This window comes from Artibeus jamaicensis, unplaced genomic scaffold (genome assembly GCF_021234435.1).
Source record: "Artibeus jamaicensis isolate MK-2021 breed Jamaican fruit bat unplaced genomic scaffold, CSHL_Jam_final contig_196, whole genome shotgun sequence".
Classification (NCBI taxonomy): domain Eukaryota; kingdom Metazoa; phylum Chordata; class Mammalia; order Chiroptera; family Phyllostomidae; genus Artibeus; species Artibeus jamaicensis.
In genome coordinates this window covers 1603004-1617599 of record NW_026521401.1, presented here as the reverse complement: position 1 = coordinate 1617599, position 14596 = coordinate 1603004, and the positions used below count along the sequence as shown (strand labels likewise).

General features: G+C 48.1%; 1 protein-coding gene across 11 annotated transcripts in view; it reads right to left on the bottom strand.

Annotated features, from left to right (window-relative positions):
- CEP164 (centrosomal protein 164) overlaps positions 1 to 14596 on the bottom strand; it is an 84786-nt gene that overhangs the window by 22510 nt on the left and 47680 nt on the right. For all 11 annotated transcript variants that reach the window (XM_053672728.1, XM_037147274.2, XM_053672741.1 and 8 more), the window contains 5 exons: positions 13114 to 13485; positions 12072 to 12152; positions 8168 to 8251; positions 3762 to 3847; positions 2659 to 2826 (listed from right to left, as the gene is read on the bottom strand). In XM_053672728.1, the coding sequence (XP_053528703.1) occupies positions 2659 to 2826; positions 3762 to 3847; positions 8168 to 8251; positions 12072 to 12152; positions 13114 to 13485 (791 nt within the window). The remainder of the gene's footprint in view (positions 1 to 2658; positions 2827 to 3761; positions 3848 to 8167; positions 8252 to 12071; positions 12153 to 13113; positions 13486 to 14596) is intronic.

The window sequence follows — 14596 nt, the reverse complement described above, 5'->3', positions numbered from 1 at the left end:
TATCCCTAAAGATGCCAGCAGGGGAGAAACACAAAGCTGCCTTGGCTTCTCTCACTGCCCAGCTTCACTTCCAGAGGCCTTGAGTGGACCCCCTCTGGTCCTTTCTCTGAGCCCCTCGCCTCCTTCCACATAAAAGCACCCTGACTGCCCTGGCTGGTGTAGCTCAGTGGATTGAGCACGGGCCTGCGAACCAGACAATCGAGGTTCGATTCCCAGTCAGGGCACATGCCTGGGTTGCAGACCAGTTCCCTGCAGGCCAGCTCCCAGCAGGGGACGCACAAAAGGCAACCATACATTGATGTTTCTCTCCCTCTCTCCTTCCCTTCCCCTCTAAAAAAAGGTAAATAAATAAAATTAAAAAAAAAAAAAGCACCCTGACTGTCCACAGTCACCAAGACTTCAGGGTCAGAGCTATCACCATCTGAAAAACAGGGCTACTCCTCACCAACCCTCCTGCAGCCCATGGTGATAACATGTGATTGTGAGTTCATGCGCCTTGTTAGCCCTTGTTAGCCAGACAGTTTCTGTAGCAATCAGTGGATGAACGTGTCTGTGCTCAACAGTCAGCCCGAATCCTGAGGACTCATAATTCTTTTGTACTACTTGGTTCACAGACAGGAAAATTGGTATAGCCCTAGCACCTGTCTCTCTCCTTGTAGAGAAAAGGCACAGTGGCTGCACACTAAATGTCAGAAGTCTATAGCTCCACTGACTAGAGCCTAAGTCCTAATTCTGCAACTGACTAGCAATGTGACCTTGGGCAGATCCCTTCACGTATCTGAGCCTCAGTTTCGTCACCTGTAAGCGTGGTGAGACAGGGGAAGGTGAAAATAGGCAAAGCTAATGATTGCTAAGTGTTGGAAGTGCTTCATGCAACCACATAGGTGAACTGCAAACCCAGGCACAAACGATATATACTGCATACCACCTAATTCCATGTATATAAAGCTGGGAAGCTGGAAAAAAGAATCTACAGGACAAAAACCAGAACAGTGGTTCTGGTTTTGGGTTCTTGGTTTCAGTGGTTCTTTCCTCTTAACCCACCCAACTGAGGTGGGTGGGTTAAGAGGAAAGGGGCATGAGGAAGCTCTCGGGGGACAGAAACATTCACTGTCTGACCTACATGGTGATTACATGGCGTGTACATGTGTAAGCATTCACTGACTTGTACAAGCAAGACTTGGGTACTTTCATGTATAAAAATATTTCGATAAAACTTTTTTGGGTTTTTCTTTGAGTGGGCATTTTTCCAATTACAACTGACATATAGCTTTTTCTCAAGAAAGAGAAAAATAGTGCTTGGTAGAGGGGAGAACATGATTTACCAGTTTCTGCTAATGATTCAGGAGGTACTCCCTCACTTCCACCCTTATACCCCAGGTCCTGACAAGGGGAGCCTTGGGACTAGTGATGGCTACTCACAGAACCAAGGGTACACCCACTGCCCCCCAACTCTGCCCACTCAGCTGGGACCAAGGTATCCTGTCCCTAGCATCCAAGAGTGGATGGAAACTAAAGCCATCCATATGTGACAGAGGACGGGGACAGACACATTAAAACTGGCCCTTACACCTCTGGAGAGACTGGCGGGGTAAGGCTGACCACCAGACCACCACCTTCTCCTTGGGCTCCTTGGCCTTGGAGCACTGCTCCTTGCCCCTCCTGTAGGCAGCAAGTGGGCCTGGGATCTCCTCCCCTGATAGCAGTAAAGAAGTAAATGTGTTAAAGCCAGTAAAGTGCAAGAGGCGCCCGTTGCATCCCATTCGGGGTCAAAGAGCTGTGATGGAAACAAGAGAGGGAGGCCCAACGGTTTCCCTCCCTCGGGTCTTATATCTCACTCCGCTCTCCCTGCCTCTTCCTGAGCTGTTCAGAATGAAGAACAGACACTCACGGCCCATGTGTGAGGCAGAATGATTATGGGACCCAAGGAGAAGTTCTGCACATAGCAGGTGTTCACATAGATGCACACACACATGTTCACTATGTGATGCTGCTTGCACACAGCAGCATCACATAGATGCTGATGATTGAACATTGATGTTGCTCAACTTCTCCCAGTGATTCATTCCAACTGGATGAGCTGTGAAACCAGCTTCTTTCTCTTGCCAGAACAGAACTAGCAAATATGCACCAGGATCTGAACCAGGCAAGGGTACAAAGGTCCTCTCCACTGGCCACAGGAAAGCCTGGGGCTAGGCAGCTCCCTCTAGCACACAACAGGGCTCTACGTGGCTTTGCCGAACAACCAGAGGCTGGATGACTACTGGGTGAGAAGGAGCTGGTGGACAGACACTAGGAAAAATGGCCCCAGTGCAGGACTAGCACAGCCCAGTAACAGGAGTCTCTGTTCCAGCCCCTGGAAGGGAGGTAGTTGGGTGAGAAAACATTCTTACCACCTCATTCAAGATATCCTATGCTGCCCTAATCAGACTACATACCCCAATATAGCTGTGGACTGAAAACTGAGAAGTGGCCAATTTCCTTACTCTCCAGCTCATGTGGGACACTCAGCAGAAAACTGAGACCTGTTACTACTGCCTCAGCTGCAAATCTGCCCCCGCTCTCCCAAATTCTCCAGGCCTCCCCACCCCCTACCATCCCTTTCCACCCCCAGAACACATGACTACACAGAGAAGAGGGCCACTGCCATTCACTTACCTTTGCAGGGAATCAGGCAGAATGGAGCTGCCTGCAGGAACCTCCTCAGGCTCCTCTGCCCCACTCCACTCAGGCTGCTCATCAGGGGCCTGCAGAGGCCCCTTTTCAGTGGCCTGGCTGTGAAGGGGACTCTTGAGTCGCTCCCCATGCAGAAGTAAAGGAGACAACCTGGTCAGACCAGCCAGAGCAGCAGAGTCAGGCCCCCTCCATTTAGAGAGCAGGAAGAAAACTGGGGAGTGCAGTATATGAACCTAGGTCCATTCCTCCTTCCAGGCTAGGCCCCAGTCCTGGAGGGGCAGGGAGGGCAAAGCAGCTAGAAGAGCAGGAAGGAGAGACTCCCTACTGAGTACTTCCTTTACCTGGACCAGACCCAGCCTTCCCAGGCCCCAGTGCTGTATATGATTGTTCCAGGAGTGAGAGCAGGACACATTCCCAGAGTTCACCATCACTGGGGGCCAAGAGGGATGGAAGAACTAAGCAGAAGTTAGGGAGGAAAAGGAAAGTCTGATTCGAGTGGTCAGACTATAGAAAATGCATGAAGATGTAGCCTTAAGGAAGAATTCTGATAGCCTTTCAAGGTCCAAAAAGTAAAATGACTACCTACCTCTCCTTCCAGGCTGGCAGCCTTTCTCTTATAGGGGCTCAGGCCTGAGAAGCTGGAAGCCCCCCTCCCAAACACACACACACATACACAGAGTTGGTCACAGCCACTTCTGATACAGCAGGGCCCTGGTCAGAGCCCTGAGTTGCAGAACCAACCCTGGGGCATGACTCCTCCAGATCTCTCGCAGGCTGCTCCAGTGCTGGCCCATGACCAGACACACAGTTTAATCCAAGCAGTGACAAGGACAGAGCCCTGGCCCACGGTAGTGCTATGTGCACAAAGTCCTACAAAAGGCACCCAGTAGTTCTCCCATTCCTGTCTTGGTGCAGAATCAGGAGGTTTGAGTGTATGCACATGCACGCACTCACACAGACTTTGTAAGAAGCACTCAGGTCTGCCTTCAGGCAAGAGCACACTGAGTCATGCTGACCAAAGCCAGGAATTCTGCCCAAGTGCAGGCATCCCCGGGCCCCTGAGGGTGGCCTCCCACACACTGTACCTCTCTGAGCCCTTGGACTGCTTGCTCTGTAGCTCATCTTCACTGGATTGGCTGTTATCCTTGTCTTCTCTACACAAACTCTGGGCCTATAGGCAGCAGAAGTGGAAAGTGTATATTGGAGGAGTCTGTATTTGGGCTGCTTAGTCCTTCACCTGACTCCCATGCCTAGGAGGAAGCACTCGGAGATGGCTCTTCAGTGGATGAGGGCTGCTCAGGATACAAAAGCAGTGGCCTGTCAACCATACAAAAAGTTTCCTGGGGCTCTGGCTAAGCCTCCGGGCTCACAGCTGCTCCCAGGGCCGGCCTTGCTGGCTTGAGAAGGGTAGGTCAGACACCACAGCCACTGAATGCTGAAGCAGAAGACAGAGGCTGAAGGAAAACACACAAGAGAAAGCAAACTCTGCCCCCTGCAGTTGGAAGCCTTCACTGCCGGTTACAAAGAGAAAGATATCCACAGGCACCCCACAACTGGAGAGGCCCCAGACCTCTGTGCAAATGATGTACAAAGATGCTAAAGTGAATTGGGCTGCACTGGGAGCAGCAGACAAGTACACTGAAGAGGAAGGATCCTGGGGAAACAGAGAACTGGGGAATAAGATAGTGCTATGTTCCAAACGAAAGGGGCGCCATTGGAGTACCTGAGAAAGACAGGGTGCCCCTCTGCTGCATTCTGAGCTCACCTAGCCTACCGGCTCCCATCAGCGGACAATGATGCCCCCTCCCTGTCAAAGATTACACCACCCATCCAAAAACAAAACAAATAACAAATCTCATTTTAAAGCTTGGGCATCTGGGCAAATTTGGTGAAAAAGAAGACTATTCTTGATAAGCTCAAATATTTTCTTCAGGGCTAGGACCATGGGAGTGTAGTGGTGCAGCTGGCCTGGCCTCCACCCTCTGTTCCCGCGCTGGTGGGGCTTCGATCAGACTGACACTGGGCCCAAAGACAAGGCCACAAACCTTAGCTCCCTCCTCACACTTTCCCCCTCCCCATGCCAAAGGCAAACAAATGAACAAACAAACAAGCAGTGTTGCCAGTGCCGGTCCCCATCCCAGGACCTGCATTCCTTCTGTCACATTGCCAGAAGCCCCGTCTGTTTCAGGATGCAAGAGTTAACAGGAGCGGTGGGACAGAAGACAACTCACTCCATCTGCCCCAGTGGGGTCCCCTAGCCGTGGGCCCACACTCTCCCACACCTCTCCACTGGCAGCCTGAACCCAGCAGCTGTGGCCAACTCTGCCATCTGGATGGGCGAGGAAGGGCAGGGCCTGAACTAAAAAGCCAGCTCCCCCAAATTATATTAAAAATAGAAATGGTGCTTTGAGTAGCTCCTGGTGCCCACAGCAGAAGGGCTCCCTGCCAGCACTGCCAGCCCTAATCGCATCAGTCTGGGCAGAGCCCACAGACAATAGCTGGGGCATGCAGTTCTCCTCAACGCCCCAGCTCTTTGCTTCCAGTGTTCAACTCACAATTTGTCTTCCCTACAAATCACACCAAGCTCAGTAAATACCTCCCTGTCTCATTTCTCAAGGAAAAAACCACACAGACCAATCTGTTTAACAAACTAAAAAGGAAGGTAATCATAATAAAAATTTGGAGATTGAGCACTGCGTCAGAAAGAACTAGCTGCAGACAATGTCTGTTTCCTTCTTGTTTCATCTTCTATGTGTCTGCCAGAAACCCCTACTGGAAAACAGGGGATGCCTCGAGAAAGCACCTAGATAGAGAGCCCTCGAGTAGATTTTTACTGGATCCCCAGAAAAGAAATCAAAGGAACCAGACAGAAATCATCTTCAGAAAGGGGAGACAGCAAGCACATCCTCAGCCCCTGGCCTAACGAATCTCATTTTAAAGCGTGGGCATCCGGGCAAATTTGGTGAAAAAGAAGACTGCTAAGGGCACCATTTTCCCATCCTTACCTCAGCTTCATGCTTTTGTTTTATATATGATCCCGTCCCCAGTTAAAGAAACCACAGTGCTGTCATAAGGCAACCAACTGAAAGAGTAAGGTAGATGGAACTCACTCAGAAATGAAGGTCTGTTCTCAAATCTAAAGACCACATTGCCAAGAAGTTTCTGTAGCACAGTCCCAATTTTTGTGGGAAGAAAAAAGACAAACAAATAGAAAATATACACTTACATGTACACAGAATAATTTCTGGAAAGGCACATGCAAAATGTTAATGCAAACTGTTACTAGCCCCCATCTGTGGGAGTAAAGCTGTAGGAAACTTTGACCATCTGTATTATTTGAAATAATTTTATGGTCACTTTTGTAGTTTATTATAAAATTTATCATGTTTATAACTGATTACAATCATTATCTTGACTGGTGATGTTTTGAAAGGTGTACACACATGGTAAAATTTATCAAATGGTACACTTTAAGTGTGATCTATTACATGTTGATTATACATCTCAGTTAAGCTATATAAAATTTAAGTGAATGAAAAGTCATTGCACTCAGTTCTAAGCCTCTGCACCGGCCTTGGCCTGGGAGAGATCCAGAGAATATAGACCACGGACAGGAGCCCGCGGTAAAGACAAGCAGATTGCGCCAATGGTCCCAACTGTCCCACAAAGAGGCTGCTGCTTGGTCCTCCAGTTCCACCTCCTTGCTCAGCCCTGCCAGGCCCCAAACGCAGGAGACAGCTACAGACAGAGCCCAACAAAGGGCTCTACATGCTCAGCCAACCTGAGAATCCAGAAGTGCTCCACACCCCAATATGCTGGTCATGAGACACAGCTTAGGCTTCCTCTGCCAGAGCTGACTGCTACAGGAGGTGCCTCATGAGAACCTATCCAAGCCAGGTCCTGTAATACGTTATACAATACCAAGTGCCATGACTCAAAAAGAGGCTGCTAGCCTCATGAGGTTTTAGGAAGAGTCTAGAAATCTGTCTGTTTGAAAGTACCCAAGTGTTCTGATACTGGCCAGGTTTTGGAGCCAGAGCAATGGAAACACACCCTGCACGGTCAGCCAACTCAGTAACTTCCCCACTTACCTACTGCCATAGGTGCTCCACAATTCACCTGCTCTACACTCTTCCTGACTAATCCCACCTGCCCTTGTTTGTGCCTTTGTATCCCTCTAGTACCGCAAATGAGGATGACCAATGTGCAGTAGGGACCTGGTGGCTGGGCAGTGGAAGACCCCAGGAATACTCGTTAGCCAGAGCTGGGAGGATCACGTCAGGCTCAAATGCACCTGGCCACATAGCTCTATCCTGTCTCCAGCACTCACTTCATGAATGGCTCCCAGACTTGATTCACATTAAACATTTTGTTTGTGCCACCCAAACCAAATGCTCCCTTAAACTTGCAGAGACTGTGTGCCAGAATCTCTCTTCTCTCACAGAGAAAAAGGTTTCACACATTCAAAGAGGAGAAAAAAATGATCTTAACTTTGGAAATGAAACCATAGCACCCTTCCTGACCAGAGCCTTGGGACTGGTCCTCACCATGGCTCAATGATCCCATAAAGGCACACACACACACCCCTAGTCTCTAACCTGCCAGATTCATTCAATGTTCCTGCAAAAGCCCACAGGCAATGATCTCACTCACAGGCAATTCGCACAGCAGTATTAGTAATAACAGCTAAGTTTATTTAATATTTATATGCTGAAGTTCTACATTCCTTACTCTACTTTTTTCTCATAACATGACTCCTTATCTGAGTCATCCTTGTACCCTACCCTGGGTCAGACATCACCCAGGCCCACACAGAGCTTCTATCTGGCAGGAAGACAAAGAACCATAAAACCAAAGAATCGCTACAAGGAGCAAAGGGCAGAGGTGATGACAGAGGTGATGGCAGAGGTGATGGCAGAGGTGATGGCAGAGGTGGAGCTCCCTGGACAAAACGGGAAGGAGCACAGCAGGCAGAGTGGAGGAGGTGAGGTGCCCAGGGAATGGAGAGTGCTGGGCATAGCCAGTGACCAGTGGGCAACCTGAGAATAAGGCTACAAAGGTTGAACGGCCCATGCTGAAATCCACAGTCTACACAGTGCTTTACACATGAGCAAACGTTCATCCCTCATTTGCTAAATGAGTGGATAAGCGGACAAATATGATGGAGGAGAGGGGAATGCCTTAATTCACAGCAGCAACAGAGTAGGAACGGTAAGAAGTTCCATCATAGGCAAAGTCAGGGCCATGCCTTAACAAATGGGAAGGGAGGAAACTTCTGTAAACGTATCCTGGGGCAGGCAGGACTCAGTTCTGGGTTATCCTAAAAAGTGAGACCCCAGCGCAGGATGGAAACAGGGGAGGGAAGTGGGGAGGGTTGGAGTGGGGGGGGGCAGAAAACTGTACTTGAACAACAATAAAATAAATAAATAACAATAAATAATAAATAAATAAAATAAAAAGTGAAACCCCAGCCCACCACCCAGAGACTCACCTCCCAGTGGGCTCCATCCAGCACTGGGGAAAGCACATCAACATCCAGCAGGTGCTCTGAGGTTCGGCTACGAGAACCAAAGTCCTAGAGACAGTGGAGATGAGAAGATCAACTCTCCTTCATCACAGCATCTACCAGAGCCTCTACTCTAACACCAACCTTCCAAAAAGGTCCATCCTATATGCCAGGCATTGCACTAAATATTTCAATATCTAATTATTTTATTTTTTTTAAGATTTTATATATTTACTTTTAGAGAGAGGGGAAGGGAGGGAGAAAGAGAGGGAGAAACATTAATTAGCTGCCTCTTGCACTCCCCCAACCAGGGATCTGGCCTGCAACCCAGGCATGAGCCCTGACCAGGAATTAAACCAGCAACCCTTCAGTTCATAGGCCAGCGCTCAATCCATTAAGCCACACCAGCCAGGGCTAATTACTTCAATCTTCAAAATAATGCCATGACCAGGTGGAAAGACATGTGATAAAGCAAGTATGTTAAAATGTTCACTGTAGACTCTAGGCAGTAAGTATGTGGGTAGTCACTGTAAAATTCTTATAATTTTTATGTTTGAATTTTTTCATTATAAAGTTATGAAAAAAATAACTGTTAGACTAATACTCTTATCCTCACCTCCCAACTGACAAACCGGGTCTGAGAGCGTATGTCATTTGCCCAAGGTCACACACCTGACAGGTAATGGGGCTGCAAGCAGATGTGTCCAGGACAGACCCGAAGCCCAAGCTCTTTGCATGGCACATGCTGCAAAGCATGTCAGTTTCCAGCTGTCCCCCCATCAGGGCAGCAGGAGGGAGGCCAAAGCGCCCATAAAACCCGTGGGCAGCTGAGAACACAGTTGGTAGGCTCCTCCCAACCTGTTCTTTCTCCTTCCCATACAGGTGCCCCTTTGAACAAGGGGAATTAGTCAGCAGCACTTTCTTCATGGGTGTCTCTTTAGGACAGGCAGCATGTGCCCACACAGGTGCCAGCTTTCTGCTGCCACCCCCACCCCCAAGACCCTGCTGGGCAAAGGGAAGAACTGCTACTTGGCAACATGCTACTAGGACAGTTGTCACAGCCCTGAAAAATGGTGGGGTGCCCAGCCAAGTTCTGGTCCTGCTGCCCACTGCTTTCTCCACCCCATCACAGAAAAGAAAAAAAAACAAATGGGCAACGAAAATTTCTCTGGTGACTCCTTTTTCTAAAATGAGGGTTGGAGGGGAACTTCCGCCAAGAAGGAGGCATAGGTGGAAGCACTGCGCCTTCTCGCACAGCTAAGTTTAAAAACAACAAAGTTTTGGCAGCAGAGGCACAGCCAAACCACAGAAAATTGAACTACCAGAGGTCTGACAACAACAAACCCTTTGGCCAAGCCGGTGGGAGGGGCAGGGCCAGCAGCAGAGCGGGGGTCAGGCAGGAAAGATCCACCGGACAGACCCGGGCACATGACCCGGGTGCACCAGCAGCCGTGGGCGGATCCCAGGTGTGGAGAAGTGGGCAGATTCACTGAGGGCGCAAGGTAGTGGACCCACTGAGTGCTGACCGGTCACATATTCGTGCGCAAATAAACTGGTGAAGGAGCTAGCAGTGAGACTGACCGCGCAGGCCCCAGCGGCAGGAAGCGGCAGAGGGAACCGCCATTGTCCCTCTCTGACCCCGCCCCCACATATAGTGTCACAAACCAGCGACCTGGGTGGCCCCGCCCTGGTGAACACCTAAGGCTCCACTCCTCATACCTAACAGGCACAAACAGATCAAAACATGGCTCAAGAACAACTCAGAGCCCCAGAGCCAATAAATCTAATCAATGAAGAAATAGCCAAACTTTCAGATTCACAGTTCAAAACACTGGTGATCAGGATGCTCACAGAACTGGTTGATTTTAGTCACAAATTAGAGGAACACATGAAGGCTAAGCTAATTGAAATGAATGGAAATACACGGGAAACCAATAGTAATGGAAAGGAAACTGGGACTCAAATCAAAGGAGTGGACCAGAAGGAGCAAAAAAATGACCAAATAGAAAAGGATGAAGAAACAAGAATTCGGAAAAAATGAGGAGAGACTTAGAAACCTTTAGGACATCTTTAAATGTTCCAACATCCGAATTATAGGGGTACCAGAAGGGGAAGAGGAACAGCATGAGTGGAAAACTTATTTGAACAAATAATAAAGGAGAACTTCCCCAATCTGGCAAAGGAATAGACTTCCAGGAAATCCAGGAAGCTCAGAGAGTCCCAAAGAAGTTGGACCCAAGAAGGAACACACCAAGGCACATCATAATTACACTAGCCAAGATTAAAATGAAGGAGAGAATCCTAGAAGCAGCAAGAGATAAGGGGACAGTCACCTACAAAGGAGTTCCCATCAGACTGTCAGCTGATTTCTCAAGAGGCCTTACAGGCAAGAAGGGGCTAGAAAGAGGTATTCCAAGTCATGAAATCCAAAGACCTACATCCAAGATTGATCTATCCAGCAAAGCTTTCATTAGAATGGAAGGGCAGATAAAGTACTTCTCAGATAAGATCAAATTCAAGGAGGTCATCATCATCAAGCCCTTATTATATGAAATGTTAAAGGGGCTTCCCTAAGAAAAAGAAGATAAAAAAGATGAACAGTGAAAGGACAGCAGACTCACAGTTATTAACAACCACATCTAAAACAAAAGCAAACTAAGAGGACAGCTAGATCGGGAGCAGAACCATAGAAATGAAGATCTCATGGAGAGTTAGCAACAGGGGAGTGGGAGGAGGAGAAGGGGGGAGAAGGTACAGAGAATGAGTAGCACAGACAGTAGGTAGAAAATAGATGGGGGAGGGCAAGAATAGTAGGGGAAATATAGAATCTAAAGAACTTGAGACACATGCTCATAAACTAAAGGGGGAGAATAGTGGGGAAGGGGGTATGCAGGGTGGAGGGTAATGAAGGGGGGAAATAGAACTGTAATGGCATAATTAATAAAATATATTTTTAAAATTAAATAAATAAATAAAATGAGGGTTGGAGCCTGGTTTTCAATGTTCTGAGACATGGCTCTTCTTCAGGACAGTTTTTGCCAACAATGACTTTTTGCCTTTCCTTCCTTGCTTATGGGTTTTCTTTTTTGGTGACATTTTCCCTTCAGTTTGAATTCTACTCCACTTAATGCAGCTGCCATCTGCCTCCTAAGCCCACAGCTCAGTCAGAGCAAGAGCACACAGACTCCTAATACTTCTTCAGTCCCTCATATCATTACTGCTCATCCCTGACCCTCTCTGACTAATCCATTCCCTTTGATCTGCCTCCTCCAAACAGATGGGACATGGTTTCTAGTGGTAATGCTCTGCCAAAAAGCATCCTGAATGACCTCTCTTAGATACAAACCTGGCAAATGAAGCCAGGATGCAGCAGGCTGGGTTGAAGGTCTGGGACAAAAAAACCCTGAATGTTGGCATTCCAGGACAAAGTCTTAACTTCGGAAATGAAACCACAGCACCCCTTCTGACCAGAGCCTAAGGACTGGTTCTTACCATAGCTCAGTGATCCCCCCCCAGCCACAACACACACACATGTACACACATCCAATCTCTAGCCTCTGACATTTATGCAATATTCCTACAAGAGCCCAGAGACAATGCTCTCACATGATCTCACAGAGCAGTAATAGTAGTAACAGCTATATTTATTTTATGTTTATATGCTAATGTTTTGCATACTTTACCCAACTTTCTTTTCATAACAAACCTAGAAAGTAGATAGCATTATTCCTAGTTAATAAGCTAAGAACTGGAGTTAGACAAGACCTAAGTTTAAATCCTGACTTCCCCACTTACAAGCTGTGTGATGTTAAGGCAAACTTCTTAAGCACAGTGACCCACAAATCCATGCTTTTTACCACCACTCTGCTGCCTCTCATTTCAGACTCACCAGGCCAAGGAATGACTTGGGGTCGGAAGCAGTGGAGTAGGACAGCTGAAGTTTCTTCATGTGTTCACTGATCTCTGGCTCCTGGGTAAAGAGACCCACACAAAAGTCACCCGGCACCAAGCACAGAAGGTCGTGATCACCACCAGGGAAGTCAGTTCAGGCCATGAAGCCAACACAAGGCTGACTCCAAACCAAAATCCACCTCTTCTGGAAAACCTGAAAGAGTCTTGAGGACCTTCCCTCCCTCTCTGGACACAGGCACCAGCCCCAGAACTCTCAGGCTGAGCCACCCAGGTCAATATAGACACCCACACTCTGATGTGGGTCAGCATGCATAAGGAGAGCTTCGTGAAGTGCAGTGAGGATGGCTACAGAGTTGGCAGGAGGCAAGTTTGATGCTATACTGAAAAATAAAAACCAAAATAAAAGTACCTTTTCCAGGAAGTAGTTAAATAAATTGATTACCTCACCATCTACCTGGAAGAACAGGACTAAGAGCTAGAAAATCAAAAATGCTAAAGGCTCTCCCCCCTGGGTCCTACTTCTGTCCATTTGGGTCATTGCCCAGGTAGAAAACAATAAGGAACCATCTTATAACCTAACTGCCCATGGCTGGGGCAGGAATTCCCAACTGTCCCCCAATCCCCCTCCAATGTTCTCTCTCTATAGGAACTCAGATTGCTGCAACCAAGACTAACCCCAAGATGAAGCCAAAAAGTAGAAGGGGGAGGCAGAAAATGGGAAGAGGAAGTAGGAGAACAGAAGAGCATGAACATCCCAGGAGGGTTCCAATGGAAAAGCAAACTTCTGCTCTGATTTCTTGAGCCAGCAGGTTTGGAGTTTCAGTCAGGATTTCACCTCCTGCTGAGTCCGGGCACATTTATCACAATTAAGGTTTCTGCCTGCTGTTGACAACCAACTGCAGGCCTGTAAATGAAGCTCCTGCCTCAAGAATAAAGATCTGGTATGGGAATGTGCACAGGACTTCAGAGAGCAGCAGAGGGTCACAGCCAGCAACTGCCTGTGGGACAAAGTGACTTACTTCACTGGCATCTGATCTGCTCTCTTTTGAAACAGCAGCCTCCTTCTTCAGCTCCTTTGCTGCCTCTTCCTTCCTGGAACCCTCCTCTCCTGCAGCCACCGGGTCCTCTGGTGCATCTTTTTTATTGGATTTGGCAGGCTGATTGCCCCCGGGGTCCACCAGACTCTTGGACATTACAGGATCACTCTTGTGATTCTTTTCTATCCCTGGGAGCCAAGTGCTCGCCTCTCTCCCCTGCTGCCCTCTGTCGTCTGCACTGGTCAAACTGCTCTCTGCAGCCTGGCTAAAGAGCCTGCAGGGAGCAGTGGGGCAGGAAGCGTGGAATCCGAGAGAGACGTCCTTCTCCTCTGGCTTGCTTGTTCTTGGAGACGCCTGGGGAACAGGAGATCATGTCAAAAGGAAGACATCAAGAATTAATACAAAGAATTCAGACTTGCTGTAGGACAGAACAGCTACTCCTTGACTTCTACAGGCTCTAGTTATGATGCCAACGGTTAGGAAGCATCCAAAAGCTTTTTAAAACAGATTACTGGCTCCACCCCAGACCTACGGAATCTGAACTTCACAGAGATTTAGAGAAACCCAACCTGACCCCCATCCACTGATGGGCTTGAAAAACACTGCATTGGATTGTACAACTCCATTACCACCTATCATGTCCTCAAATAATAAATCTGTCTCACTCCAGCCCCAACAGACAATCATAGGATTGCAGACTCAAAAGTCGGTATTTATTTACAATAATGATAGAGAATCACATGAGAGGAAAGTACCAAAGTTTAGAATTTCAATTTTTCATTTTAAAAGGCAGCAGGGAAAGGCAGAAGGGTATCTGGAGGATGCCCTTCTTCAACAGCAATACGTGCAGTTCTCTCCCTAGAGCGCTCCATGCATGAGAGCAGCCCTGGAGGCAGGGCCTCTGTCAGAGGACTTCAACTGTGTCCTGAGAAGCAGGTGCCAAGATGGGATTAGGTGCATACTCAGTGTATGAGGGAAATGCTCATGAAGGAAAAAGGGGGTTGGAAAGCCTTTAGAGCACAGGTCTCAGACCTGCGACTGGAGAAAGCGATGGAGGGAGCTACAGTAGGAGGAGTCTTGGGCCACAGCACAGTTCAGAGATACGTCTGGCAGGCCCAGAGGGTGTCCCGCACCAGGCAGAAATGGCCCTGCTGTACTCCATCTGCTCCATCAACAAATATGGCCTTCTCATGAGCCACAGTGGAGCAAAGATACAGCAGCTTTCAATCCGCTAGGGGCCTTTTACCAGGATCTCTTGAAAGGAAATGTGGGCAGTGAACCTCCACAACTGACACACCCTGCTTGTCACACACAAATCTCACTTTAAAGACTAGGGAAAACCTTTAGAGCTGGCCAAAATTAAAAAGAAAAAAAAAAAGAACCCCTGCCCCTTGGAAAGACAGCCAGGGATCTCTCCTGAGCTCAGGCAGAGAAGCCTTCCTCCCAGAAAACATCGATGCTAACA